The sequence below is a fragment of the Lissotriton helveticus genome, chromosome 4_1 (genome assembly GCF_964261635.1).
Source record: "Lissotriton helveticus chromosome 4_1, aLisHel1.1, whole genome shotgun sequence".
NCBI classification, from domain to species: Eukaryota; Metazoa; Chordata; class Amphibia; order Caudata; family Salamandridae; genus Lissotriton; species Lissotriton helveticus.
Window position 1 is genome coordinate 423,024,740 of NC_136063.1, and position 27,468 is coordinate 423,052,207.

Here is a 27,468-nt window from a genome sequence, read left to right on the forward strand (position 1 = left end):
GGGGGGGGGCTGTTTAACCGCAGGCACAAGCCCCTTTAAATACTTAATGTGAGAAGTAGAGAGACTTGGCTGCACGTGGAACGCCCTATCGACCAAGCAGGGATGTTATTTTCATTATTGAAGGTCGCTGTCTCAGTTCCCTCGACCCGGGCCGAAAAGACAACTATCGGAGTAAAGATGCAGAACTGATACCCTCTCTGGACGGCACACCAAGGTTCCAGCAGGAAAACAGAAAAGGGACATCCCCGCTCCACTCCCACAATGCTCCGCTCGTCATTTCGCTTCCTGCTTTTCTCAGCCACAGAGAAACAAGCCAGCCCCTTTACATCTGAAGCGGCGAGTGTTGCCTTGCTTGGTTTAACCACCAATCGCCGAGGGAGTGTGACAGGAAGGCACCAATCACGTACCCGAGAAGTGAGGAGGGCGGGTCGAACAGGGCAGTGAGTTTGGTGGTGCGGCAGAGGTGTCAGGCAGTGTTGAAACTAAAGCAGCATGAAAGTTGTGTAGAGTTACACCTGATCTGCAGCCACAGAGAAGTGACAGGGGCTGCGAACACCAGCAGCATGGATCACCCGGCGCCCAAGAGGTAAGGGTCGAGACCTGTGGACCCGGGTTGCCTCACTTTGACCAGTGCATAGGACTGAAGATGAGGGAGACCATGGTGTGTGTGTCCAGACCCTGGCATCACTGGGCCTGGCAGCCCAGGGCAGGACCCCTAGGACGCCTTCCCTGCATGATGACATGCATCCCCTGATTACTCCGTGTTTGTATGGTCATTTAGAGAGGAGCCCTTACTTGTGCCCTTACTGTCTCTGAGGTTGCGTCTGTGGGATTTAAAGTACAGTCTTCACTGCTGAGTACGCGCTCAGTAAAGAGAACATGAGTATTGTTTTAGTTGGTATTGTGCGCAGCGCGTATAGGTTAGCATGTATTCGAGCTAACAGCATCCTCATTCACGTACGTGATGGATACAGCCTATGTGAGGGATTCATGGTTATTATCTAACGTGCAGTGCGTTTATTACGTAGTGTATTTTTATGCTCTGAGATGGTATCCATCGCAGGAACATTTGATATGAGTTGAAGCATATTGTAGCGATATTATGGGCAGTTAAAGATATTTTTTATGATTATGTGGCTGTGCTTTGTATGCACCTGATAGTTGGTTACTTTTCTTTTAATTAGGTTTGATGTTTTTTATGTCCAGCTTATTTGTAACATTTCGCTTTCGTTGAGGCTTGTAGATAGGAAACAAATATATGTATCTATTGCGTAACTTCTGAATGGTGGTGCCTGAATAAGTGTGTTATAGCTGGAAGCATGTTGAACTTTAAATCGATGCCATTGTATAGAGCAAAAGTGACATGAAATTAACTTGTCCTGGTACATTATACAAAAATGTTGCTAAAAGACATACGTCGTCCATTGCATATGTGTGAAGCTTAGGTCATGGGGCCAGATCCATGCCAGTGCCTTGGGGCAACCACAAAAAAATCTACTTATTTTAATGTAGCTTACTTCTATGAAAAGTTATCTTATGTGGATATCCAGAAAATCTAGCGTGACTTTGGCTATAGTGTTGGCATATGCAGTAATGTCCTCACGACACAGCATTGCTCCTCTAGAACCACGTGGAATGCACTTGCCAAATTTGGTCATGGGATCACTGTTCTTCACGTGTAGTATATGCATGGCGAGGGCACACTGTTTATATGAGATTGTATACTCCAATCTGCTTAGTCGCACTTTGTGAAGATAGTTATTTCCAATATGCCAATGATTGTACAAAGTGTCCCGCATGTGCTGAACTACTAGCGTGTGGGTGGGGGGGGGGGGGGGTCTAATGTGTTGTAGCAAAGCATTTAGAGTCTTCTAAATAAGAGCAAGAGATTTTAGCTTGGGTGCTCCACAGAGCATCTAATGGTTGAACCGGCAGCACTCTTGATGGACACCATCCCATGAGCCTTTCAACATATACCATTGATTACCAGCCATAGGCACTGGAAGTACAGGTGCTGGGCATGCAGCAGCACCTTCAGAATAACCATGCTGGAGTGCAGAGGGTAAATGAGCAATGACGATTCCTTAAAATTTTGATTTTATCTTGTCACATTCGCGGCAGTTCAAAGACAGGGGTCAGATGTGTGGCTCTGTCTTCAGAAAAATTGATACTTATTCTTTTAACAACACACAACAAAATCTAAATACCAGTAGTTGAACTCTACATATATTTCTAACTTCATCAGCAGTTAGATAATCACAGGTGAAACAAATGTTTTTGTAATTCTGATGTGGGTTGGAAACAAAGGTTTTAATATGATCAGAACAAGTCAAGACACTTTACTTGATGTGCATATAATAAATATTCTCCACTCCATACGTCTTCTATTGTGTGTGTGTCCTACATAGTTTTATCAGTAAAACTGCACGAAATTGCAAATTTAGTAGCGATTTCACTGGAAAATGTGCTGTCTCTAAATTACAATGCACAACCATGACATGCATTAGTAACATATTGTCAACACTGTGTTCCAAAATACACTACTAGCTACTAATTGGCAAATATTAACTGTCTGCATGTAAAATTGGAAAATAATCTTGTATTTTAATGTTCAATATTGGCAACAAGACGGTCAGATAGATATCATTTTTGTTTGCGTAAATTGGGTGCCGACATTATGTTATTCTGTATAGCTATTTTAATTGTTTGTTTTTATTAAATACAGCCTATAGTTCTTTGGTAAAAAAACGTTCAACTAACTTCATTACCAGTAAATACCTCCTGTACATCATGCATGTATTCATATACATCGCAAAAGTAACAGGGAAGCGAGGAATGATGATTTTTTTCGTACATCCGGGATTTAGCAATTCATGGGAGTGCCACTGTTTTGGTCTTGAGCCTGTGTTTACTGTTCCTTTCTTGGAATACTCGCTTTGGGCCCCCCTGCTCAGATTTCCATAGCGTGCACAGTACCTTTGGTTGTCAGTTTATAGCACATGGCAACTCTGCAGTGTTTGGGTGACATAGCTGGTTCATACTCCCGGCGGGATATGCACCACATGGCCTCAAGAGCACAGCAACCAGGCACCTTGTGCTGGACCCATCAGCTGGTGTGCAGTTGACAGCTACTGCTCAGATCTTCAGATGAACAGAGGCGGAGGCAGCACCAGTCACAGAGGTACGGAGTCATGGTGACCGCACCTCATGGGACTTGGGATTCTTACTTGGGTGCCAAACAAGTAGACCTCGAGAGTACTTAGAAAGGGGTGGTGCCTTCTGTTTTGATGCAGCTCTTCTCCGGTGTTTCGGTTTGTCTTTTGGGTGGACCAATGATGGCAGTCTGGCTTCATTTAGAGACACGTAGCTAGCTGGATCTCTTTTCTTGAAACAGAAACATATTTATTATCCAGTTGGAAATATGGATAATTATAAAACATGCATTTTTGCAAGAGGAAACCCAACTTCTAGATACCTAGGAAAAGCCCTTTGGTGGGCCAGGCTGGTTTAAAGATCAGTCATTTGCTGATACAGGGCCAACTGACTATAGGTGCTCCTGTGACCAGATTTTTAAAAACAAAAATCGGACAGGCCTTAGAAATAGGACTATAGTTTGGCAGCATCTATGGGCACATTTGCCCGTGTCTATCTATACACCACTAAGCTCCAAAGAGGTTGACTATATTTTTCTTTGAAACCTAAGAAACTGTGAATTGCCTGTGAGGGTTTTTGCGCTAATCCCGCAAGAAAACACGAGACTGTTACCTAGTCTAAATTTGCACGTTTATAGGGCTGATGTGTGAACCGAGGACTATGAAGCTCTGGTGAGTAGTTCTTGAATCTGCCTGTTGTATGTGGACTCCCATTCAACCAATGTCATATCTAGACTGCATGTGGCAAAACAAAAACCTTTTTAAATTATATGCATTCCACAAGCGTTTCCCAAGCTCTATTCCACTGTCTTTCCAAGGTGGGTGAGAGAATGTATTGACTGTGCATTTAGAAAAGACTTGTGTCTTTTTCTAAACGTTGTCATAAGAGAGGATCAAATTGATGTGTGAGTAAGGTCAGAATGAAGTGTAGTGTTCATAGTCACCAATGCCTCTTTTTCAAATTAAGGACAATTATTTGTTGGGTAAAACTGTTAAAACACAAGAACAACAATCTAAAAACTTTGACTGTCCGTGGGAAATCTGGGACATTTGCTTGCCTTACTTTTAATGTTCACTTTCCTCTTTCTTAGCACCTCTAATTGTAAAAATATGTTCCTAAAGTTACTTTTAGCAGGTTAACTTCCCTGTTGCAGCTCCACCCTCCCGGCTATCTTGTAAACAGTTGCTGATCCACTGCAGGCTCCTTTTCACACCTCATATTCATAGTTTGCAAGGCCACTCAAAGGACATCCATCCTATGCCATCGAGCTATGCCATGTCAAGTCTTCATAGTACATTCCTGGAGCCATTTTAGAAGTTGATCATTTATCAGCCTCCTACAGTTACTTATTCTCTGAAGACATTTGTGTTCTATTCTAAAACCAGCTCTAAAAAATGGTACCATCCCTTTCACCTGTATTTCGAGTGCTGCAGAGTTAAACATTATTTCTCTCTCACATACCTACTTTGCCCCACCAGTGGCTTTAGTTTTATTTTAATAGTCACTAAGGAAGGCAAGACCTGAACATACAATGTATAATCCGTGCTTAGTTTCTTAAAAAACATGTTCTTGAATCACTATACTGTTTAATCTTTATCATACAATACAGTTGTTTGCTGACCTCCTAAATTAGAATATATAATTTCAAAGTAATGATTAACATTCCTTCTTAGTTAATTATTCTGCATTAGGCTTACCAGGGAAGTTTCTTTTTCAGACCAACTCCTGACTTTAAGATAAACTCTCTGTTATACATTCTGAAGATTTAGACAATGTAGTAGTACATGCTGTGCTGTTTTGAAACGCACTGCACATAATGTGTAAACCTGCATATTGTGTAATAATTAGTCCACGTACCCGCCGCCACTGATTTTAAGTGGTACACACCCCTAATGCAGTTGGGTGCATTAGACTGGGCAACAGCCTAGGCAGGTCTGGATTTGAAAGTGAAGTTCAGTATAGTTGTCTAAATAAGAATCATTGTTTTTAAAGTAGTGTATTCTTGGAGATTTGTTGATAATGATTTGCTTGAAAATAGTGGTCGTATATTTATCAACACAAATTAATTGCCATATTTACACAATAGGGTTTTCAATTCTGCTTGCAGTGGGCCACCACCAACTCACCGTTTACAAACAATAGCACTAGACAAACTTCTCAGTAACAAAGGTCACAAGTACAGACATTTGATGTAGCATGATTACACCCTGCTTGTGATGGGGAATACATTTCCTTATCGATCCAGTTTGTTTCTTATTTAGCCAATATCAACATTTTTTTTATAACATATTTTATTGATTTTAAGTTCGTTTACAGTCCTGTAAATTGTTCGCACAGAAGTTATGACAAGTCACACATATTAACATTGCTACATTTTCATCTTGTAATTGCACATCTGTGATTCACGATAATCAATCCTAAAGAAACAACCCCTTAAACACCCTCCACCCCAGATAATTGAGGTCACACCTAGCCAATATCAACATCTTTATATATAAAAACGAAAGTATGTCTGTTTGTCCTTTATGCATTACTACACCATTCATCCGATCGCCATGAAACTTTGGGAAGTTGTTGAGTACACTCCCGCAAAGGTTTCTGCCATAACATTTTTAAAATATCGGCCCCCCAGGGCCCTCATAATCTTTCGAATACTGATGTACGCACCAGACGGAAAAACAAAAAATCGTGTATCCTCAAGCACTCGAATGAATAAATAAATAGAATTAAAACAACACTTTAACATGTTTTCCATATTAAAATGAATATGTTTCAATAAAAATGACACAATGTAAATTGAATGTTATCATGACGAGTTTCCTTGAATTTCCTTTCTTCGGAGATCGAAGCAACGCGCAACGGGTAAGCTAGTAGCATATAAAATTACAGGTAGCACTGTTGCTACATATTGCCTTAAAAACAGAATTTAGCAAGAGGATACTATAAATAACTTTCTGTGTTCAAAGCCCATCGTAAGGCTCCTGATTTCTCTCTTGTCACAAGTTATGTTTCATGTAAAAGTTAATGTTGCAGGAGCCCAAGTCTTTAAGAAGTACATCCACCTATTCTGTTGAACACAGTTTTCCTAACCAACATCTAACAAGTACCATTATTTTAGGTTTGAACACACTTATTAATAAGACATTTTTTTACAATAAATAGCTTCTTAGATAGCAGTAAAAGTTAGGCATCGACAAACTTTATCATTGAGTAGAACATCGTCAACATGCAGCAAATTGTTCACTGATAGCATTTATAACTTCTGTGAGACGGACTTTGCTTATCTAATTCCATTTGAAGTTCTAACATACAGGGTTCAAAGGGAGAAGTGTTGTTTTTAGGACATAACGTTTCTTTAGTTGGTTTTGTAGATCTTTTTTTGATCATCTTGCTCCTACTCTCAGTTGTACTTTGTTCTGTTTGTAAAGTATTCAATGGTGATAGCATGCTAGTATCCTTGTTCCATTCATACAGTTTACACTATGTGATGTTGTTCTTGTTGAAGTTTTTGGTGTGTTCAATAACTGACATCATTGTTTCACACACCGCTTTTGACACAAATTGGTAAAGCCATTATAATTTTCAGGGTAGTCTCATCATAGTGTAAAATAGATTGTGACTAGGGCATCTATAAACAATCCATTGCTAATTCCTGCAGTTTGATATGCAGCATGAAAGCGAAGATTTCAACATTGTAGTCTAGGCTTGCTATTAGTTGATAGAGCACAAGACTATAAAGGTAACCTTTTGTTATGAATTACACCACACAAATACTGAACGCCTTTGTTCAACATTACTCTGCACTATATACTACTTCTCGGACTGACACTCTCGACCTGAATGATTACTTAAAAGATGTTGCACTAGCTTGGCTTAGTGATGCGCAACGTAAGTTCCTCGCTGCCCCGTTTGACATTGATGAGGTCCGAGACGCTATAATGGCCATGCAATCGGGCAAGGCTACTGGGCTAGATGGGATACCAGTTGAACTATACAAAACCTACATTGACTTTATGGCCCCAGTGCTTAAGGAAATATATGAGGAAGCTTTGGAAGTGGGGCACCTCCCCCGTCCATGAGAACTGCTCTTATTACGTCCCTGTTAAAGCCTGGGAAGTCCCCAAAAAGCTGCGATTCATACAGACCCTTATCACTTCTGAATTGTGACGTCAAAATCCTAGCCAAGCTTATTGCCACTCGACTGAATCTCCTTATGACCAATCTGGTTTTGCCGGACCAATCGGGCTTTGTCCCTGGCAGGGCGACATCCCATAACTTGAGGACTTTCTTTTCTATCGTGAATAATGTATCGGAAGAATTGCCCCTTGCAGCTATTTTTTTAGACGCCACAAAGGCCTTTGATTCATTAGAATGGGACTACATACTTGCGGTAATGGCACGTATGGGATTTCCTCTAGTCTTCCTATCATGGATTAAACTTCTATATGAAGCGCCTGTGGCCAAGATCCTTATCAATGGAAAACTGTCCCAAGATATACTTATTACTAGGGGCACGAGGCAGGGATGTCCGCTCTTGCCTCTGCTTTTTGCTCTGGAGGTCGAACCCCTCGCTTCGAAATTGAGGCAACATCATAATGACAAAGGGTTGCAATGCCCCTTGAGGCAGATTTTGGTGTCCATGTACGCGAATGACGTAACACTTTATATCCGTGACCCCCGAACCAACTTAAATCCCAAAATTTGGGGAATTTGTCAGATTTGGCAGGGTATCTGGTATCCCCAAGAAAATTAATGATTTGTCGTATTTTAATTGTGTTGATCGGTATATGGAGTAAGAGGCTCCTGATGAGGCACTACAAAAGCGTGAAATGAATTGAATATGTTTTTTCATACTAGATATATTCAATATCTTGAAGCAACAAATAAACTCCCATGGAGGGGAAGTGTTGTTACTCTACCTCTAAACGTTTGGTTAAACTATGATTAAAGGAATGAATTACTACGAGAATTATCATTTTAAAGAATTCTAATTTTTGGATTGAGGATCAGGAAATGGAACATTATAACATTGATTTGAAAAAAGTCCATACAAGACCCATTGTATATGTGTACATGGTAGTATTCAAGTAGGTGTAATTTGTTTGGGTACCTGGGAGTATGATCTCATTAAAGAGAGAGGACAGGAGGAAAATCAAATAACTCTGATCTTACTTGAATACTAAATTAGCTATAACATTTCGCCCCAGTCTGCAATGGATCATTCCATGCCAATTGCTGCATTGTCACAATTTAGTGTTATGGAGGACTTGACTTAGGTCTGTTATATAAAGTTCCCAGGCAGAATTATCTACCTGATCTATAAATTATGTAGGAGTAACTGCACAGCCAACCTTTATCAATTTGTCTTTAATTCTTATCATTAGTGGGCAAAGCTAGAACAACTTCCCTGCTCTCCGGCCAATCCCATTCATACACAATAAATGTAGAATTTTCTTCGAAACCTCTATGGCCATTGTGTGATTCCTAGATTTGCCCTGGGTGCAATCAGCAAGAGGCACTCGTTTAATTGGGCTTTCGGCAAAGGTAACTTTTTTTTTTTTTTTTTTTTTTATAGAAGCATGATTGCCTTATATGCCTTTTTCTTTAAAAGCCTTATATAGTCAGACCAAATTGTGGTGAATGTACCATGTGTTTCTAGTGAAAGCATGGAGCCTTCTGGTATGTAAAGTAATGTCATTTTAGTTATCAATTCTTGGAGTGAGCTTCACCATCAGAAATGCAGGGCACTTCTTGTCATGAAACCATACACATGTAATAGGTTTGTAAGTCTAGATAGTTCTTACTTGCACTTTGAGCAATTAGGGACATCTACAAGAAGTGCCCATGCTTATGTACCGGGCTGAACTCAGTGAAACCGGCTCGGTGACTGGAACAGAAATAAATCTAATTAATTTTTCAAACACTCCCCTCTGCACATTGTAGGATCTTGGCAGGTGAGTCTACAGGTTCTACCAGCTTATCCTGAATTTGCAGATCCCCACACATGTCTTTACTTGTGGTGATATAAGAGAAAATCAGTGTTGAGCACAGAATAAATCCTTAACTACTTTAGTTAGAGGGTGCGCTTCTTTTGGCTTGCTACTTGATTTCTGAGCCTGATATAATTTCCCCAAGATTACATTTGATTCTGAGGCACTGGCAATATTTTCCTGGGGGCTTACACGTTGCAGTGAAGGCAAGTTTCAACTTTCCCATTCAGGCATTCACAAATCAATGTGATTATAAAAGAAATCACGAGACTCTTTGGTTGTTTGAACATGGTGAGGTCATACACCTCAGGTTTTAGCTAGTGTCTAGGCATCATTAAGTCTTAGCCCACCCAGCCTTCGAAGATAGATTTCAGGTTGATTGTACTACTGAAGGACCATGCCTTAATAATACATCTTTAAGTCTTGGACAGCAATCCCTTAATTTTTGGCATTTCTGTTTGGGTTTCACCCATCTCTGTGATATCTTGTTTATATATATTTTTGTCTGTAGACTCATGAAAGTCAGAGAGAATTAATCTATCTGTGTTCGTAGTATTGGAACCCCTTTGACATAACACGAGTAGAGTGTTCCTATTAGTCTCTCCTACAGAATGTGACTCGTTTGATATTACAGGTCTAAATGCTCTAGTGGTCGGAGTCCCAGTGAAGAACTGGTTGGCGAAGTCAGTGAAAAGAAAGACCACTTCTTTCAGGTGCAGCCGGACAGTTTCACTTTTTCTTTAATCTTATCCTCTGCCTAATCTGAGGGGATCTATGGTTAGTATCAGCCAATGCTGTTGCAAAAGTTGATGTAGGGAACAGTATTCTTTCTAGTCGCATTGCAATTAGGAGTATGTTTTGTTTAAATGTTATCCCTGCCCTATTGACATAAAGTTGCTAATGCTTAGAAACTTCTATTTGTGGCTGTGGTTGGGTTTATATCAACACTGGGTTGTTCACTGACTAGAATTTTGCCTAGGCTATATGTACGTATTATTACAAGTGGGGCCTTCTTTCGTAAATAGATTCTTCATGTTTATGCCGAAAAATAGTACAATACAGACCAAACATTATATTTTTGTGCACAGGTTGAAGCTTATGGGCTGATATAGTTGTTGTTGCTTAAACTATACTATTTTCGTAGCCTTAAAATAGCCTTAACAATTTGTGCAAAATGGGTTTCTCATTTGTCCTGTACCCAAAAATTCACCATTGCTACTCACCTCAGGTGCTTGGTTCTATGTTGGGCAGGACATTTGGGAGTTATGAGGACCAGAGAGAAATAAGCTTTTCTTTCATGTATGACTGTGGATCCATTGGCAAGACATGACTGTGAGGCTGTTGGATACAAACTATATCTCGTGTTGGAATGTTTATGATTTGGTTGAATTGCACCACTTAGGTTTTAATATACTTTTACTCTAGGAATTTGTTAATAAAATATACGTTTAAAGCACAATATAGGGTTCTTGTACTGTGATGAGAATGCAATCTAACAACAGGAAGTACCGAAGGGAATATCTAGGAATCTCAATGCCCTCCAGTTCCTGTTAGGCTGGATTTCTTTAACATTCTTCATGTTGATAGGACACACTCACCAACCCAGAGTGTGGCATGGTTCATCAGAGGGCTCCTCGTAACATTGGGAAAGACTTACCAGTGTGGGCTACAACCCTGAGAAACATGGGAGCTTTTGTGGTTTCAAAAAATGGGTTTCCTAAGGATGTTTCTGGTGCGGGCGTTAGCTGATGAGGGGTGGGGGTATATGAGCAAAAACTACCTAGTGAAGGATTTAATACTCTTATTGGTGTCTCCAGTGTGTAGGATTAAAAATAAAGTGGAAATATTCCCACCGTCTGAAAAGGCCAACTGGTTTCTGCCTTTAATGTTACCCTAGAATGAAGGTACATCTTCAGGTCCTTACTCGCTCTGTGAAATGCTCACTAGCCGTAGTGTATGTAACACATGTTTACCTCAAGTGGATTAGCAGTGTACCATCAGGGGAGCTAAATAGAGGAGCAATAGCAGATAGTCTCAAAGAGTCTTGTATTGTTGATCAATTCAAGGAGTCCGGACTAGGTGAGTGCTTGAAACATGCTACTGCTCACTGACACGTGAAGCAACCAGTGAATAGAAAACACCCCATATAAGTGACTAGCAAGCAAAATAAACGACGCATAGATGACATTACATCGTGTCTGGGTGATTATTACCTGAACTTGGAATGTCCAGTTGCTGGGGGGTCCTGTTCCTGGTCACCCGGGACCCTCCCGCTGCCTCCTTCCTCCGTGCCCACTGCCCAAGCATGCAGTTTATTCTGCTCTTTTGACAGTCTGCTTTGACTGTTTTGTAAGTAAGGTTATTGAATTAGGACACTTGTTCCAACAGCGCCCGTATAATTTAAGCTACAGTGGCGCATACACTCGCCTTTTTGAGAGATGCTCCGACCCACCCATCACTAGAGAACTTAATTGAATTTCCATGGAACACTAACAAAGTAATACTTTCCAGTTTTAATATTCAAAATAGCCCTCTGAGATGATGGCTGTTCAGAGACATCTGTGATCAACTTTATTTGTGGAGAAGGAGGACGGACTACCTTTCATCCCCTCGTGACACCCAACTTTATGTGCATAGTGATGTGGTGTCCGGTGTGAAGTCGGTGGCAGTGCCATGGAAGAACAGTTAGCAGATATTGTTTTATACCCTGACCCTGTGGAGGGAGGGAGTGCAGATCTATCGTCTTCATCCTGAAGGCCCCTTTTATTCCGGCACGTGCTTTGGTAACTAAGCCACGCGCTCATTGAGACGTAGTTGAGGAGTGGAGCCCGTTATCTGCTCCTCGCACCTTGCAGCCGCCCGCATCCACGCCTTTGTGTTGTGCAATTATTCACTCAGGCGAGGGACAGGAAAAGATTGAAAGTTGTCGGGCTATTGTATCGCGCATGAATCAAGTGGAATTATTGAAGACAGGTTAGGAATGGAGTGAAGCCTTGCGATATCTGTCGATCAGAGCTCTGTCTAACTTTCCTAGATGGCTTAGAATGGCATTGAATGCTGGTCGTGGTTGATGCAGGCGCTGGTGACTGGTGTCAATGGAAAAAGGGCGGCCGTTTTACGTTCTGCTGCTGTGGCAGCCACCCTTGACAGGCTATTTATACAATTTAACCGAGCTGTATTTGGTTTTTAAAATATTTCGAATAGCTGTTTTGAGCCACACAGCTCCCAAGATGAAAAGGCAGGGAGTTGAAGGTTCTGTGCGGAAGGTTTCTTGTTCAGAGTTGTTATTATGGTGTGCGGAGTGCTCCTTAAAGCCCATGTGGTCGAGCTCGCTTCTTGTGGTTCAGCACTTCTTCAGTTGGAGGAGACTGAGCTTTGCTGTCGTGGTTCTGAAATGAGCCTATGTAAAAAGATAAAAACATCTTTAACCTGTTATTAATGTAAACTGTTTATTGCTCTTAACCAATTAGTTTAAAAAAAACTATCTAGTTGATTGAATTTACATTTTTCCTTGTAATGTCCGTGTAGTAGCACCACGGTAGTTATCTGACCAGCATGAACATGGATGCATAACTAAAGCTAGCCAGCCCATCTAGTCTGCCCGTTTTGAGATCTGCTGCAAAACCACAGGTTTTACTTCTCTTGCAACTAGCAGCAGGGAGCTGTAGGAACCACATTTGCGTTTTCTTTATCTCTGACTTTGCAGAGGGTCTCACAGGGCCTCATGCTGAAGGAGCCAGAAAAAAAATCGAAGGACAAGGAAAGATTTGATGACTAGCAACAGGATTAGCAGCATGTCGAAGATCCAGCCTAGGTTCATGCACATAAGGTGTAAGAAGGGGCTACATATATAAATCAACAAACCAAGTGATGCTGTGCAACCTATCTTTAAGTTGTTACCCCCTTCGCAGGAATGCTGTCAAATCTTTAAGGTCACATCGTTGATTGATAAAGATAGATGGGCGGCTATCCAGAAAACGCATGCCATGTGTAGTATAGTATGTACCACAAATGTTTGGCTGAAAGATAAAAAAAATACTTGTTAAATTATAGGCTAGACAAGAGGATACATGATAACTTTATTTAAACATTACATGCCGTAAGCATTGCATAGAAAGGGAGCATAAATACCCTGAGGTGCCAAATGCAAGAAATAACATATCGGCAGGCCTAGTGGGTGCACAATGAGAAATCTAATACAAAAAGGCAAGCACTTGGGTAGTAATTGTAGTGTAAGAGTGAAGACAGTTTGTGCTGCTGCCTTCATCATTTATTTGTGACGCAATAAATGCACGGATTCTGCTTGCATTGACATGAGTATCCAGAATCTCTATAAACCCTTGCCTAGTGTATCTATTAGTGATACAGTTTCTCTTAACTCACAATCGGCTATTAATTATGCTACTGTTAACTTGGCATTACCTACCTCTTCACTCTGAATATGGGCCTGATTCGCCAAGATGGGAGGTGACGGAAAGAACAAGTATTGATAAACTCAGTACACCAGCTGTTCGCAACGGTAAGGATATCTGCTATAATTTTAGGTGTTTTTCTCAGTAAGATACTCCATCTAACATCATTGCCTTCATATTTTGTTGCATAAGTTACGACTTGGGCATAACTCTACAAGGTGTGCTTTCCCACCCACGGGTGACACTAGTGAACTTGGTTCAGTGCACCAGTGATGAATGTGAAAGGCAGGCCATTGTAGCCCCGCAAAATATTATTCAGTGTGTCCTTGAAATGGAGGTATTGCTTTTGGGTTACTAACAATTTCAGGAAGGGATCAGGGGCGCTCTGAAAACAGCAACAAACATTATTTCGTTATTCACAGTATCACACACTGTACTAAGGATGTAGCCTTACGGCTAGAGCTGTCGACCTTGAAGCTGGGGAACCGGGTTTGAGTCTCGGCAATGACGCTTAACATCCTGTAATTCTGGGCAAATCACTTAATTTCCCTGTGCCTAAGAATAATGACTGCGTCCTTGTGTAACAAAACTGGTGCTATGTAAAGCTCTCTGATACACCTCATTAATGTACATCACATGATCAGAGTTTCCACTTGTAATATTTTACAAGTGGAAACTCTGATCATGTGATGTACATTAATGATGTGTATCTTTTTATGAATTTTTATTTATACACTGCAATATAACGAAATAATTATAACCTTTTTATATTATTGTTTTGGTTTCGCATGAATGTTGTTGGTTTGAATGAAGTGTATTTGACAACTGTGGGTACTTGTACGCTTTGAAAAAAAAGGAGCCCAAGGGATCTTGTTGTTGACAGAAGTGACATAGATTATGTGCATCAAGGTGTGCATCTCAGACATTTCCTTAAGAACATATATGGTCAAAGGATGTACATTCAGACTACACTATTTAGGTTATATATCTCCATGTGTTTTTATTTTACCGTGGCATGATGACAAGTAGATATTTGACCCTGACGAATATCGCATCAAGCGTGAATCTATCTTGTCAATTGGATGGCTTGACAGTTTCACAGTTCCTAGAAAGATATGGTCAGACAACATCTACGTCTAACGGCAGACATGATTTCCATTGTTTAAGCGTGAGAAGATGGCGACTTCCATTAGGTAAGATGAAGTCAAGGCCTACATAAGATGAAGTCGGACCTTAGGGGCTTTACGTCATCCCCAGCTTGTACGTCTGAATGTCCCATCATAGATGCACATCATAATCATTGGTTATTTATCTAATGTGTAGGGAAATCCATTCTCTGAAATTAATAGGAGCTAAGATACTTAAAATAAAGTTTACACTTAAGTATAACATAAAAAGCTCATCAATACATTAAATATGTAAATGATAAATATAACTTTAAATAGAACATATGTAATACATATAGCTCAGCATAAGTACGTTCAAGGCTTGCATTTTTTCATGTGAATAACATATATATTTAAAGATATCTAAAATGCTTTTTGCATGTTAATGATTAAACATACCCGTGACAATAAAGAAAAGCCAAATTGGAGAAAAAAATGCTATAAAAAGAAATTTAAAAAGAGCCTTTTAAAAAGAATATTGTTCATTCAGGCTTTTGTGGTATATTTATTACGTTCTTGGTGTTGGTCAGTGTTAGAAATGGGGGGCTCTAGGTGGCAGAGTATGCATCCTGCCTAAGTAGGGACCCACAATCCTAGTCGGGGAAGTAAGTTCACACCAAATATATTCTGTGCTTAACGCCTTGTTAGCGTGGCACTGAGCAGTCCGGCTTATCCCTAGAGGCAGTGTGTAAAATATTTGTACGTACACACAGTAACACCGTGAAAACAACCCAAAAATAGCCAATATTTATCTAATTAAAATAAAACCAAAACAACAGAAATCCAACATACACAAGCCCAGATATGAATTTTTATACATGAAATAAAAATCCAGTGTTTAGAAGTCTATAACTCCAACTAGGGCTATCTGGTTGCGCTTGATCGGAACAAATACAAAAGTTCAGCCCGACATAGGAGTACGGCCGGATACAGGAATTCTGCAGATCGTCTCACAGTACCTGGGATGCGTTAGAAATCAAAGACGATGAGTAGTGCAAACGAGGTGAGGCTTCATGGAGGCAGATGAGGTGTCGGTTCCTTAAGGCAGTGTAGGGTAAAAGTCCATAGGTCGCACACTACTCCACCCACCAGCGGGTATACCCCATGAGCATCATGGTCGATGTAGTTCTTTGAAGCGTGTGCGCTTATCGTAGATTCAGGAGTGTAAAGGCAAAGTTGCAGGCCAACTCTGGACACCAGTGTTTTAGGATTATTGTCCTTCATCAGCAGAGTAAAGGCAGTTTTTCGGGGTTTGCTGTGCAGGCTGCCAAGTATTATCGGGTCTGGTGCCTCTCACGGCACGAAGGTGCGTAGCCCGAGCTCGTCAGCTCGTGTGGCTCGAGGGAGCCATATTAAGTAAAAGTCCATAGGTCCCACACTACTCCACCCACCAGCGGGTATACCCCATGAGCATCATGGTCGATGTAGTTCTTTGAAGCGTCGGTGCTGCTACTTTGCTTATACACTTCGAATTCTACAAAAAGCGCACACGCTTTGAAGAACTGCATTTACCGTGATGCTCCTGGGGTATACCCGCTTGTGGGTGGAGTAGTGTGCGACCCATGGACTTTCAATTAAATATGGCTCCCTCGGGACATTGGGCTGACGAGCTCGGATAACGCACCTACGCGCCGTGAGAGGTACCAGACCTGTCAATATTTGGCAGCCTGCACAGCAAACCCCTGAATACTACCTATACTCTGCTGATGAAGGAAAATAATCCTGAAACACCGGTGTCCAGAGTTGGTGCTGCAACTTTGCTTATACACTTCGAATTCTACGAAAAGCGCACACGCTTTGAAGAACTGCATTTACCGTGATGCTCCTGGGCTATACCCGCTGGTGGGTGGAGTAGTGTGCGACCCATGGACTTTCAGGCCGTGTAGGGTTGTTGAAGCTTTGCCGTTCCGTGACAGTGAGTTGCTCAGAGGAGGTAACGCATCGGTTGCTTGTTGCATGACATCTGTTCCTGAAGTCGACGCAGTGTCAATGAGGCGTGGGCGTTGAAAGCACGCTGAGTGGATTATTCAGCGTCAATGTCGAACCGCTGGCTGAGGGCGCTTCGTTGAGCAAAAGCCATGCAGGGCTGGGGCTCCGTCGGAGCAGTGAGTCACGCCCTTTGGTGAAGCATTGCTTAAGACTGGCTGTGGCTCTTTGGAGGCACTGCACCAGCAAAGTCAGGGTTGTGTTGCGGTTGTTGCATCGCGTAATCAGCGAGCGGGGACCATGGCTACAGTGCAGGCAGTGGAAATGCGTCAAGGGTCGCAGGAATTTGCCAGTTCCGGACTGACACTTGGAATCAGTGCATTGGTTGCTTGATTGCAGCACCAAATTCACCTTCATGGGCCCAGGACTGAATTTGACACGACCAAAGAAGCCCAGGTGCTGGCTACAAGATGCAGGCGAAGTCTTTGATGTCCCTGAGACTTTAGCAACAGGAGGCAAGCTCTGTTGAGCCCTTGAAGAACCTTAGGAAGCAGGATGCAGAGATTAAAGTACAGTCCTCCCAAGCAAGAAGCAGTAGGCCAACACAGCAAAGCAAACAGCAACTTGGCAGTCCCTCCTGGCAGCAGAAAAGCTCTTCTTCATGGCAGAATTTCCTCAGTCTAGAATTGTTGTGTCAGAGGTCCAGTACTTATAGCCATTTTAGTCTTTGAAGTAGGGCGACTTCAAAGAAATGTCTTTGTAGTGCACAAGACCCTGCCATTCATGCCCCTGGCTCCAGACACTCTACAGAGGGTAATGCAGCTCTTTGTGTGGGGACAGGCTCTATTCGGGTGCAAGTTTCAGCTCCTCCCTCCACTCTAGCTCAGGCAGGCTCATTAGCCGGGTGATGGGCCATCTGGATATGCTTGGCACACTTCTGCTCCCTTTGTGTGTGACTATCAAGAGTGAATTCACAAAGCCCAACTGCCATCAAACTAAGACTTGTAATCTATGACCGGCAGAAGCACAGACTGGTTAAGTAAGAAAATGCCAACTTTCTAAAAGTGGCATTTTCAAACCTGTAATTTAAAAAACAACTTGACTAAAAGATGTGTTTTTAAATTGTGAGTCCCAAGACACCAAACTCCAATTTTCCATCTGCTCCCAATTCGAAGATACATTGGTAAGCTGTTGCAAGACAGTTCCAATGCTAACCTATCGGAGGGATAGGCCTTGCTGTAGTGAAAAACAGATTTAGCAGTTTTTCACCACCAGGACATGTAAAACTTAAAAGCACATGTCATACCTTTTTAAATACAATGCACCCTACCTATGGGGCTACCTGGGGTCTACCTTTGGGGTGCATTAAATGGAATAAAAGGGATGGTTTGGGCCTGGCAAGTAGGTTGAACTTGCCAGACCACAATGGCAATTTAAAACGGCACACACAGGCTCTGCAGTGTCAGGCCTCAGTCATGTTTGAAGGGCTACTTGTGGGTGACAGGCCAACTAGGGACATTTGATTTACAGGCCCTGGGCACACATAGGGCACTGTAATAGGAACTTACTATTAAATCAATATGCCAGTTATGGAGAAACCAAATACCACTACATTTTAGAGGAGAGAGCATATACGATTTAGCATTGATTAGCAGTGGTAAAGTGCCCAGAATCCTAAAGCCAACAAAAAGAAGGTCACAGAAATAGGCAGAGGAAAGCAAAATGATTAGGGATAACCCTGCAAAAAGGGCTAGGTCCAACAGTCGGCTTACTTGTTGAGTTCAATCCTTTGCAGAGGACATGTTGAAATCATCAGGTACACATGCATCATACATGTGATCTTTATGAAAACCATTACAGAGCATGTTCATATTTTACAATCTGTGTGCTTGATGGATCAGCAATTGGCTGCTCTTCTTGGGCATTCAATGGTAGTTGCTGCTCGAAAGATAACATCGAGTCAAGCCATTCATCAAGAGTTGTGTTGAAAAGTGCCACCAGTGATATTGCTCTTTCATAGGTAGCATCTTGTAGTACAGACAAATGCATCGCTCTGCATTGTTTCTGGTGCTCCTGTATGGGTTTAACCGCTTCAGCGCTACCGCGAATTCCCGCCGTGCGCTGAAATTTCAAAAATGGCTTGTTTGTGACAAAGCCAGCTCGTCATGCGCGCAGCGCAGGTAACGCCCATGACGAGCTGGCTTTGTCACCCGCGCTGAAGGGGTTAATGATTGATTGTTTCCATATCAAGATAGGCCACTGGGGGCTGTTCCAGATGTAAGTCCAAGATGATTTCAGTCGGACAGTTTATGCACCAGAACACAGGTTTTACTTGTGTAACATCCATTTTGCAAAAGGTGAGCATCCAATTCAGAAAGTCAAGCATGTCTTATGTAGCATGCTAGAGTCTCTCTGCAACTTTGCTCATGTTGGATAAGTGTACTCCATGTTGATTTCCCTGTTGGAACAGGAGAAAGATGATGATACCATAGCCAATTAGCAGTATGATGATTGGAAATCCTTGAAAAAAGCTGGAGAACAGAGAATGACAAAATGACAGAACCAGTCCAAATACTTCTTTAGTGCAAGTCACCAGACCAGATCCAATTTTTGTTGTTGTTTGAAAATGTTTATTGGGTTTCAATTTTTTAAGTACAAAAACAACAGCAGTTGCAAGCAAATGTAGCAACCTCATTTAGACAATTGGTGTTTGGCAAGTAAGTGGATTAGAAAGTTATTACAGAGAGTCCTATATATGATTAGTTACTACCCTATGTTTTAGGGTGTGCAGGAGAGAAGAAGACAGTACATATATGATATATGTCAATACACTGTTCTTCATGATAAAGATAAAGCATGACTCGGCAATAAATTGTTAAAGGAGATAAACTGCAAGGAAGTGTAGAGAAACATTTTTATATTGATAATACAACTATTGGAAACTGGAATGAAAAGAAAACAACGCAGTACTCTTGAACCCATTTCACCCTCCATAGCACAACCCTTTACACCTAATTGGAGATGGGTTTGCCCAAAGAAAACCACAATAGGTATCAGTAGATCACATAGGAAGAAAAGTGTGTGTTAAGTTAAGTCGCTTGGTCGAGGAACAAACATGTTAGGGAGGCACATTAAGCATTGTGAATCCAGGGTGGGTACTGCATCCTAACACCCCAGGGCTCATTACTCTGGTGAGTCAGTAGTGGTGTGGGAGATCTCCTGAATGTCAGTCAGCATGGTATCCCAACTGGCTGCTATGGAGTACTTACGGGGTCCCAAGGTGTCCTCCCTGTGCATGGCCACCCCTTCTGCCCAGTCCCATATGGTCAAGGTAGACACCCAAGCTGGAAGGGTGGGAGGTTTACGGGCAGGCCCTCTCTTCGTGTTAAGGCGTTTGGCTATTCTAAGGCACAGATCTCTAAAACAAGCAGATAGGTGAGAGACCTCACTCTGCCAATACGCATGAAGCGAATGGCAGGTCAATAACAAATGAAGGAGATCAGCATCAAGTGGAGAGCAGCGAGGACTTGCCACATCTGTACGATGGAAAGAACAGTCAGACCAGATCCAATGTTCTTAAAAAGATGCACAACACCAGTTGTCACAGATTAATTAAATATATTTTGTCAAATATTTGCAAAATGCGTTGGGGATTGTGTGTAACTGCATTTATTTATTGTATTTATTGAGGGCAACGTTCATCCCAAGGGATATCACGACACTTTGGAAGTGTTTTCCTGAGAAGGAGGTAGTGGAAGCCCGAGCATCTAGAAACAGAGGGAACTATGTTTAGAGGCTGCAGGTTCTAGTACCTGTATCCTGGGGTACAGCCTTGTTTTCTGCTTCTTCCTGAACAACATCACGTTTTTGAAGCAGTTCTGGCTATCTGCAGGTTATAAACTTCAACCTCTGAAGTCAAATGGACTTCCTTTTTGCACTAGAACACCCAATATCTTGTTTAAATAGTAAAAAAGCATAGATTTTATTCTTATATTAGACCAAGAGGTGTTCCTGAGGACATTTCAAGGCGGAGGATACTAGAGCTTTCCAGAGCACTGTATTGTTTCTAAAATTGTTACCAGATATGACTGGCGGGTTCTAACCCATAGCAAGTAACAGTTGTTAAAAATAAATGCGATCCGTTATTCAGAAGTTCATGATATGTGGTAATGGATGTAATGAGGGAAACAGATAAAACACATCTTAAGCATGGCATCAAAATGCTACACATTCCGTGCATTGCTATGGTGTTGCACTGAAGGAAGGGTCCAAGAGGATTTCAACAATTTGCTATACTGATATACACAGTGTTGCCTTGATTTTCATTTTAACAGGTGTGAGAGAAAGTAAACTAACATGAATGGAACAATTGTGAATTGTGAATAGCTTCATACCAGCCAATGGATTTATTTTTGACAGTCATGAAAACAAAAGATTGTTATGGGCATTGAAATAGTACAGTGATTTTTACTAGGTAATTCGTGGAGTGTCACTCACTGTAAATGGTGCATCTTAACTTGTTCTATATAATGTGGTGTAAGTTGGTTCTTTCTTGGCCATTGTTTTTTGAGTGAGCGTCAAATTATATGGTTATAGCAGGGCTGTTTCTTAGAGAAGTTGCCAAGGCACTAAACCTGATCGAAGTGTTTGTAATATTTAGTTGTGTAATTGCTCTTAACTGAGCTTGCCAGTGTTGTAATAAATTGAAGTCTCCTTTCAGGAGGTCTAATGCAATGCTGAGGAGAAAATGTGGTTTAATAAGTACACTCTTTTAGAAAGCGTGTGCATTCCATTGTCGATAACTTTAAAAACTGTTTGCATGTTTTCTTGATCTATTTGTCGAATTCCTTCTGCAGCTTCTTTCTCTGAATATCGGTTTAATTCATTCTAACTTTGAAATATTTCCGTGGTAAGGCATCTTTTATTTCTTTTAGGACAAGGACGAGAATCAGAAACATCCATGGATGTTTTATTAAATTAAGGTGGAATGTTCCTTTATAGCTGAAAAACTAGAATTTTCTAGTCATGGCTAGCATAGCTTACCTACACAATATGTGGTAACTACTATAGGTGTTTGTGTATTGTATAATGGGTCAGGACGATTACTTTTAGATCTAGTAGTATTGGAAAGGAAATGCTGCATGCAGGTATCCGAATCATAAGGCTGTCTCTGTGGACTATGCCTCTGTGACTATGTTTATGGAGCTAAACCTGCTCATCAAATGTTTGCATACCACCACTGGTTGTTTTTACCATTGTTGTGTACTGATGGCAAGCTGGTCTCTATATATGTCTTATATTGCACAAGGCATGATGTAACCTGATCCTCACACAAAAGTTATTTTTAAAAAACTCAATAAAAATGATTTAGAAAAAATTTGAATCATAAGGAATTCAACAGGAAATTGAGATGAATTGTAAGTTCCATTTTATATCATATCATTTATGTCCTTTTCAGATGCATCCATATGAAATTGCCAATTACTAAATATGGGCAGATTGACCTTTGGAATAGAAGGTTTCTTTAAATTTTTCATTGTTCTGATTCCCAGATAAGCAGTCTGCTGAATAGTTTTGTTTAGAAGGATCATTTATTTCTGTATTATGTAGGCTTGAAATAAGGCTTCTTTGCCTGAGATCTCTCCAAATACTTTTTTCGTCAACATTCGCTTTCCAGTCCAGCTAGTGATTATGTTTCTTGGAAGCTGCTGTGGCTTCTGTGTAAAATAGAAGGCTGAAGGGTGCGATCTGTCAGCACTCTGAAAGTAATGGAATTTCTTTAAGAAATTAGAATGACTATCTGGAGGCGGCACCTCTCAATATGTCCATTGTGTGTAATTGTGAATTTCTCTGGGTTAGCCAGTCCTGTTTATGAAATAATGTGCATGGTGGTGATGACAGTACATTTCTTTGAAACTTCCTCAATTCAAATACAGATCTTCGTTATTCAAAGTAGGATATGCCTGTAAGTCAAACCTCATTCATTTCACAGTCTCAATGTCTCAATCATCTGAAACAGAACTGGGTATTATAACATAATTTATTGAAACTTTATCATATAAGGCAATTGAAATGTCTTAGTGGGCCCCATAATCTGATATGGAACGCTTTTCCAGGCTGCCATTATCCAGTTGGTTTTGTCTGCAGCCCTTGATACGATCTCCATAGTTTATTAATGCAGAAGCTGCATGAACTTGCCTGCATTCTGAAACGTTGCAATGGTTAAGATCTTTCCCGAACAGCAGATCACATTCAGTACAACTGGCCCCATTCAGGTCCAACCCCCAGTTATCCAACTGTGAGGTTCTACAGGGTTCAACACTTAGCCCCATCTTGTTGAAGAATTATGTTTTATCTTTTACGGGCATTGTCAAGGCCTGGGGCTTTGAGGTCGTCTCTTATGCTTATCTCTATCAATGAGAGACGCAGGGAGATGCAAGACAATCTTATAGGATGTCTCTCGGAAGTTGCATTGTGGATGCAGTCCTACTGCCTGAAACGAAATGCTGAGAAGACAGAGATCCTGCTCTTTGAAGAGGCTTGTAAATTCTGTAGTGACTCTTGGTGGCCTTCATTCTTTGGTTCTGCTCCAGAAGCTAAGCGATTAGTCCAGAATCTTTGATTGTTAATCAACCATACTCTCTCTATGCAGGACCAGGTAAGCACAATCTGTGGAAAATGCATTGGTCTTCTTCGCATGCTGCTCAAGCTTTTTGAATGTAGTCCGGTAGAGTGGAGGACAGTCACGCAAGCTCAAATTATTAGTAGATTGGATTAAGGGAATGCTCTGTACCTGGGAATGGCCCACTACTTATTCATGCGCCTGCAATCTATTCAAAATGCGGCAGCCAAACTTATCTTTAATAGTAAGCTAAGATGTTCAGCTTCTGCCGTCTTAAATTCACTACATTGACTTCCATTATATAAGAGAGCCAAATTCAAGCTACTATGTTATGTTGAAAAGGTACTTTAATCTCGGAAAGTGGAGTATTATGTAGCGAGGCTTCACTATGAAATACTCTCACAATACCCCAAATAGGTCTTTTGGATTCCTACTATTAAAACTCAAGATCAGTTCCGATAGTGTGGCACAGAGCAGTAAGGCTTTACTAGAGGAACATGTGTTGAGCATTTCAGAGTACCAACATGGACAATAAGTAATTGACATGACTCTAAAAAAAATTGCCACCTATTTATAGAAATTGAGCATATTCCACATAAATTTAGACACCAAATTGAACACTATTGAATGAGTATAACCAGAGTTATTGATTTTAGAAGGAAAACTACATTGGTGCAATTTACTACTGCAGAGCTTTATAATTGCGGTCAATGGAGAAAAGCGCTAATGACAATCTGTCACTTGCAGGTCGAGTCCAGTGGAAACCACTGAGTGGTTTAAGGTGATGTTGGTCCCAGGACCAGGTCACGACAGTCAGTTGAATTTTACCTGTCTCTTAGGACCTAGGTGCAGAATGTCGCTGGCTGTCCCTGGTGCTGAAGTGGGAACTGCGGTGAGAGCTCGTTTTACTGTTCAGACGGTGCGAGGGAGTAAATTGATGCAAAAATTGACAATGGAGTCACTGAGATGTCTGGTTGAAGGTGTTGTGAAGTTCCCTTTAAGTGCAGCATCGAGTAAAGGTAGTAATAGCTGGACTGGCCACCAACAGACCTAGGCAGCAAACACAGGGTTAGGCTACTTTGAGGTCCTGAAGTCCAGGGAAAAAAACAGTAGTCACCTGAAACTTGCTGAAGATCAGAACTATGTTTTCCACAATGCACTAGACCAATTACTTTTGGGTGATCCCTCGGTGGGCCCGATGGCCAGTGATTCTTTGGTTCTGGGAGCGTGTGGTTCTCGTGGCTGCAAGTAACTAATATTACCTCTAGTCCAAGGAGTTCTGAAGTTGCCTTTGGCTCTCAGAGGGGTTTCTCTTTCCAGGGTAATTGGTCTCTGGTCTGGGATGAGTCACAGTCTTGCAGTTGCAGGGTGGTTGCCACAGGTGGTAAGGCTTTTGTGCCTTTGCTTTGTGAAGGTCCCGGCGTCGCAGACTCTGGTCTCTTCTTTGTCCTTGGTTGCAAGTCAAATCAGATCTGAGGATCTGGTCCAAAGGGTGCTCCTAAATCCTAGATTTGGGGGTGTTAGGCGCCCCCGAGGTGACCACTCTGGGGGTGTTTGCCACATTTTTTACCCCGAACCCTCTACTCTGTCACTTTTAAAAATGGCAGAAACCTTCCTTGGCTGTACAGGGCAGGTAGCCCAGGTGGGTACCCTTCTGTGTGTATACGCCTCCCGATTATCTAATTTTCACGCCGGGTGTAAATCTGCCTGTGGCAGGGGGTTGGCTCCTTACTCCTCTGAGAGGCAGCCTGTTTGCATATCGGAAGCAGTGTAAGCTTTGAAGTTCATCACTTTGATGTGCCATTTCACTAGCCATCCTGTCAGGGAGGGAGGTTTCACCTCCTTCTCAGGGAGATCTTTGTTTCTGACTCCTGGGAGTATTCACACCTCATGGCAGGAGGTCAGATTCTTGTCTTGGCGGCAGCAACTATAGGCTGTCCGGCAGGGCACAGGAAAGGCTGGGGCAGCCAGGTGGGCAACCTCTAAGGTAGCCACCTGGGTGCAGGTCACATTAAATCCGACTTAAAAAAATGTCTGGTTCAATGAGACCAGTTGTTTGATACCAAACATGGCATATTTCATTGGGACCATAATGGAGCTGGCAACCTCGGGGTGTCCAGGTGCCAGCCCGTGTTAGCCTATGGCCTCCTAGTCACTTATAGTAGCCCTTAATGAAAAGAGGCTACTATTGGGACATATAAGCGTGCACTTATATGTCCACAGCTGTACTATAATGGATCCAGCCTCCTGGGCTCAGGAGGCCTACCTTAGGGATGATTGACATATATTAACAAGCATTGGCATAGCCGATAGGTCTTGCCTTTGGGACCCTTATAAGTATTTAGTTATGTGGCACAATGTCCTCGGTGCAACAACATAAACAGTTAAAAGGTCCCAAAGGTGTTGAGACCTATTGGCTATGTCAATGCTTGTTTTATTAGGGCACCTGTAACGGGAAGTTTTGGACTCTTTAAACGTCATGTGCAGTAAACACACTGGTAGAATGGTGAATTCTATGCTTGAATTCTGTGAAACTTACACCGAAACGCCTTGTTGTACGTTTTATCGTAGGAGTAAAATATGCCAACTGTGTCATTTACAGGACAAGGTCAGATTGCCTTGAGTACAAACACGCTTGACAGGGGTTTGTCTTCCGACGAACAGGTGGGCATGTTGCATTCAATTGTTGCCTACTCTTTCTTTATTGTAAAGTAAGGCTTTGATTTCCTGCTGATTAGCTTTTTTTTTATCTTGTTCACCGACACCTCTTAATCAGTTAGCGTTACTAAAGGTCAGCTAATTGTTGTGCTGTCTTTGCCATGTGTGTGCCATACGGAGGCCATTGTTTCCCACCTCCTGAACACAGATGGATGATACCGACGCTCTGCGTCTTTATTAGCCGCCATTGTACACCATCTGGAAAGTGAAATCGGAAGGACAGGGCGATTATTTCTGAAGTCCACGGGCCTTCGACAGGTGGAGGATTCTGGGATGCTTCGAGCGAGCGCGCCCAGCCTGCTCAGAGATGGAGGGAAACTACTATATTTGAATGCAGTCAGCTGTCTTGTCAACCAGATGCCGCAAGGTATCACAGCGCTTTACATGAGCACCAGTGGCACTGTTGGAAAACTGGGAGCAGACCAGCAACTCAGCCTCAGTCCAGAGATTCAGCAAAGCAGCAGTGTTATGACAGTGCAGTTGATCCCCAGCGAAGGGGCTTGCGGTTATGGCGGTGACAGAGGCACCCTGCAATGTAGGAGCTAGAGGGTTGAGTGGAGGATAGTGACATGATAGCTGGACCCATAACGTCACATCAGCGAAGCCACATACAGTGCAATAAGACCTAGAGTGACTGCCAGCAGGGGAGGGGTGTAACAAAGTATGATGTTGCATCACAAGGGGCTCACAGTGTCACTGTTGGTTTGCCGTTAGTCCGTCTGGTGCTGTCAGTCTGACGGGAGAAATGAAATGGGGTACCTCAGTTTTACTACCCATGGTTTGTGTTTTACTACCAATGGTTTGTAACAGGAGTCTCATAAGCCTCTGCTACATGTTCTGCACATATCTTGCCTGCTGTGGGAAGAGATAATGGGGAAGACTCCTCGTACATCACTTTCCCCCTTGTGGGGCTTGTAACTATACACTTCGCCGTCCGTATGATAGAGTCGAAGCCCGGTAGGTGTACGCCTCGGGCCCTGCAAAGCAACAACCGAAGCCTGCCATGTTTACGGTAGAGATCAGGAAAGATTACACTACAGCAGACCTGTGCGGCTCTCAGACTCCGTCCAACCACCAACGCTCAGGCAACTCCCCCAGCCTCCGTTGGCTTGGGCTTACTGCGTAGGGAAGGAGCCGGTAGGACGAAGCCATGTGGTGTGCGCGGAGTGGAGCAGAAAGAAGGAGGCATGTAAAAGAGAATACACTAAACGCAGCTAACCCGCGCTTGCTAATCTCACAGAAGTATCCTGTTCTAAGCATAAACTATATAAGAGGGGTGTTTTAAGTGATTGAGAGAGGAGGTGCCTTGCTTTATGTGTGCCTCTTACCTTCAAGTCTCCAGACCATATTTCAGAGGGAGAAAGCTAAGAGTGTGTGAACACAAAGGGGAAAAAAAAGCCAGGGCCAGCGCAACCGCCATCTGTTTCCAATGGACGCGACCACAAGATGTAGGACTTGGGCGGATACAAAGGTGGGACATG

The 27,468-nt window shown here is 42.1% G+C and overlaps 1 protein-coding gene across 1 annotated transcript in view; it reads left to right on the forward strand.

Annotated features, from left to right (window-relative positions):
- The first annotated feature begins 422 nt into the window (after positions 1 to 422).
- STK3 (serine/threonine kinase 3) overlaps positions 423 to 27,468 on the forward strand; it is a 968,587-nt gene continuing 941,541 nt past the window's right edge. Inside the window, exon 1 of the mRNA XM_078686976.1 lies at positions 423 to 586. Coding sequence (XP_078543102.1) covers positions 564 to 586 — 23 coding nt within the window. The 5' untranslated portion in view covers positions 423 to 563. The remainder of the gene's footprint in view (positions 587 to 27,468) is intronic.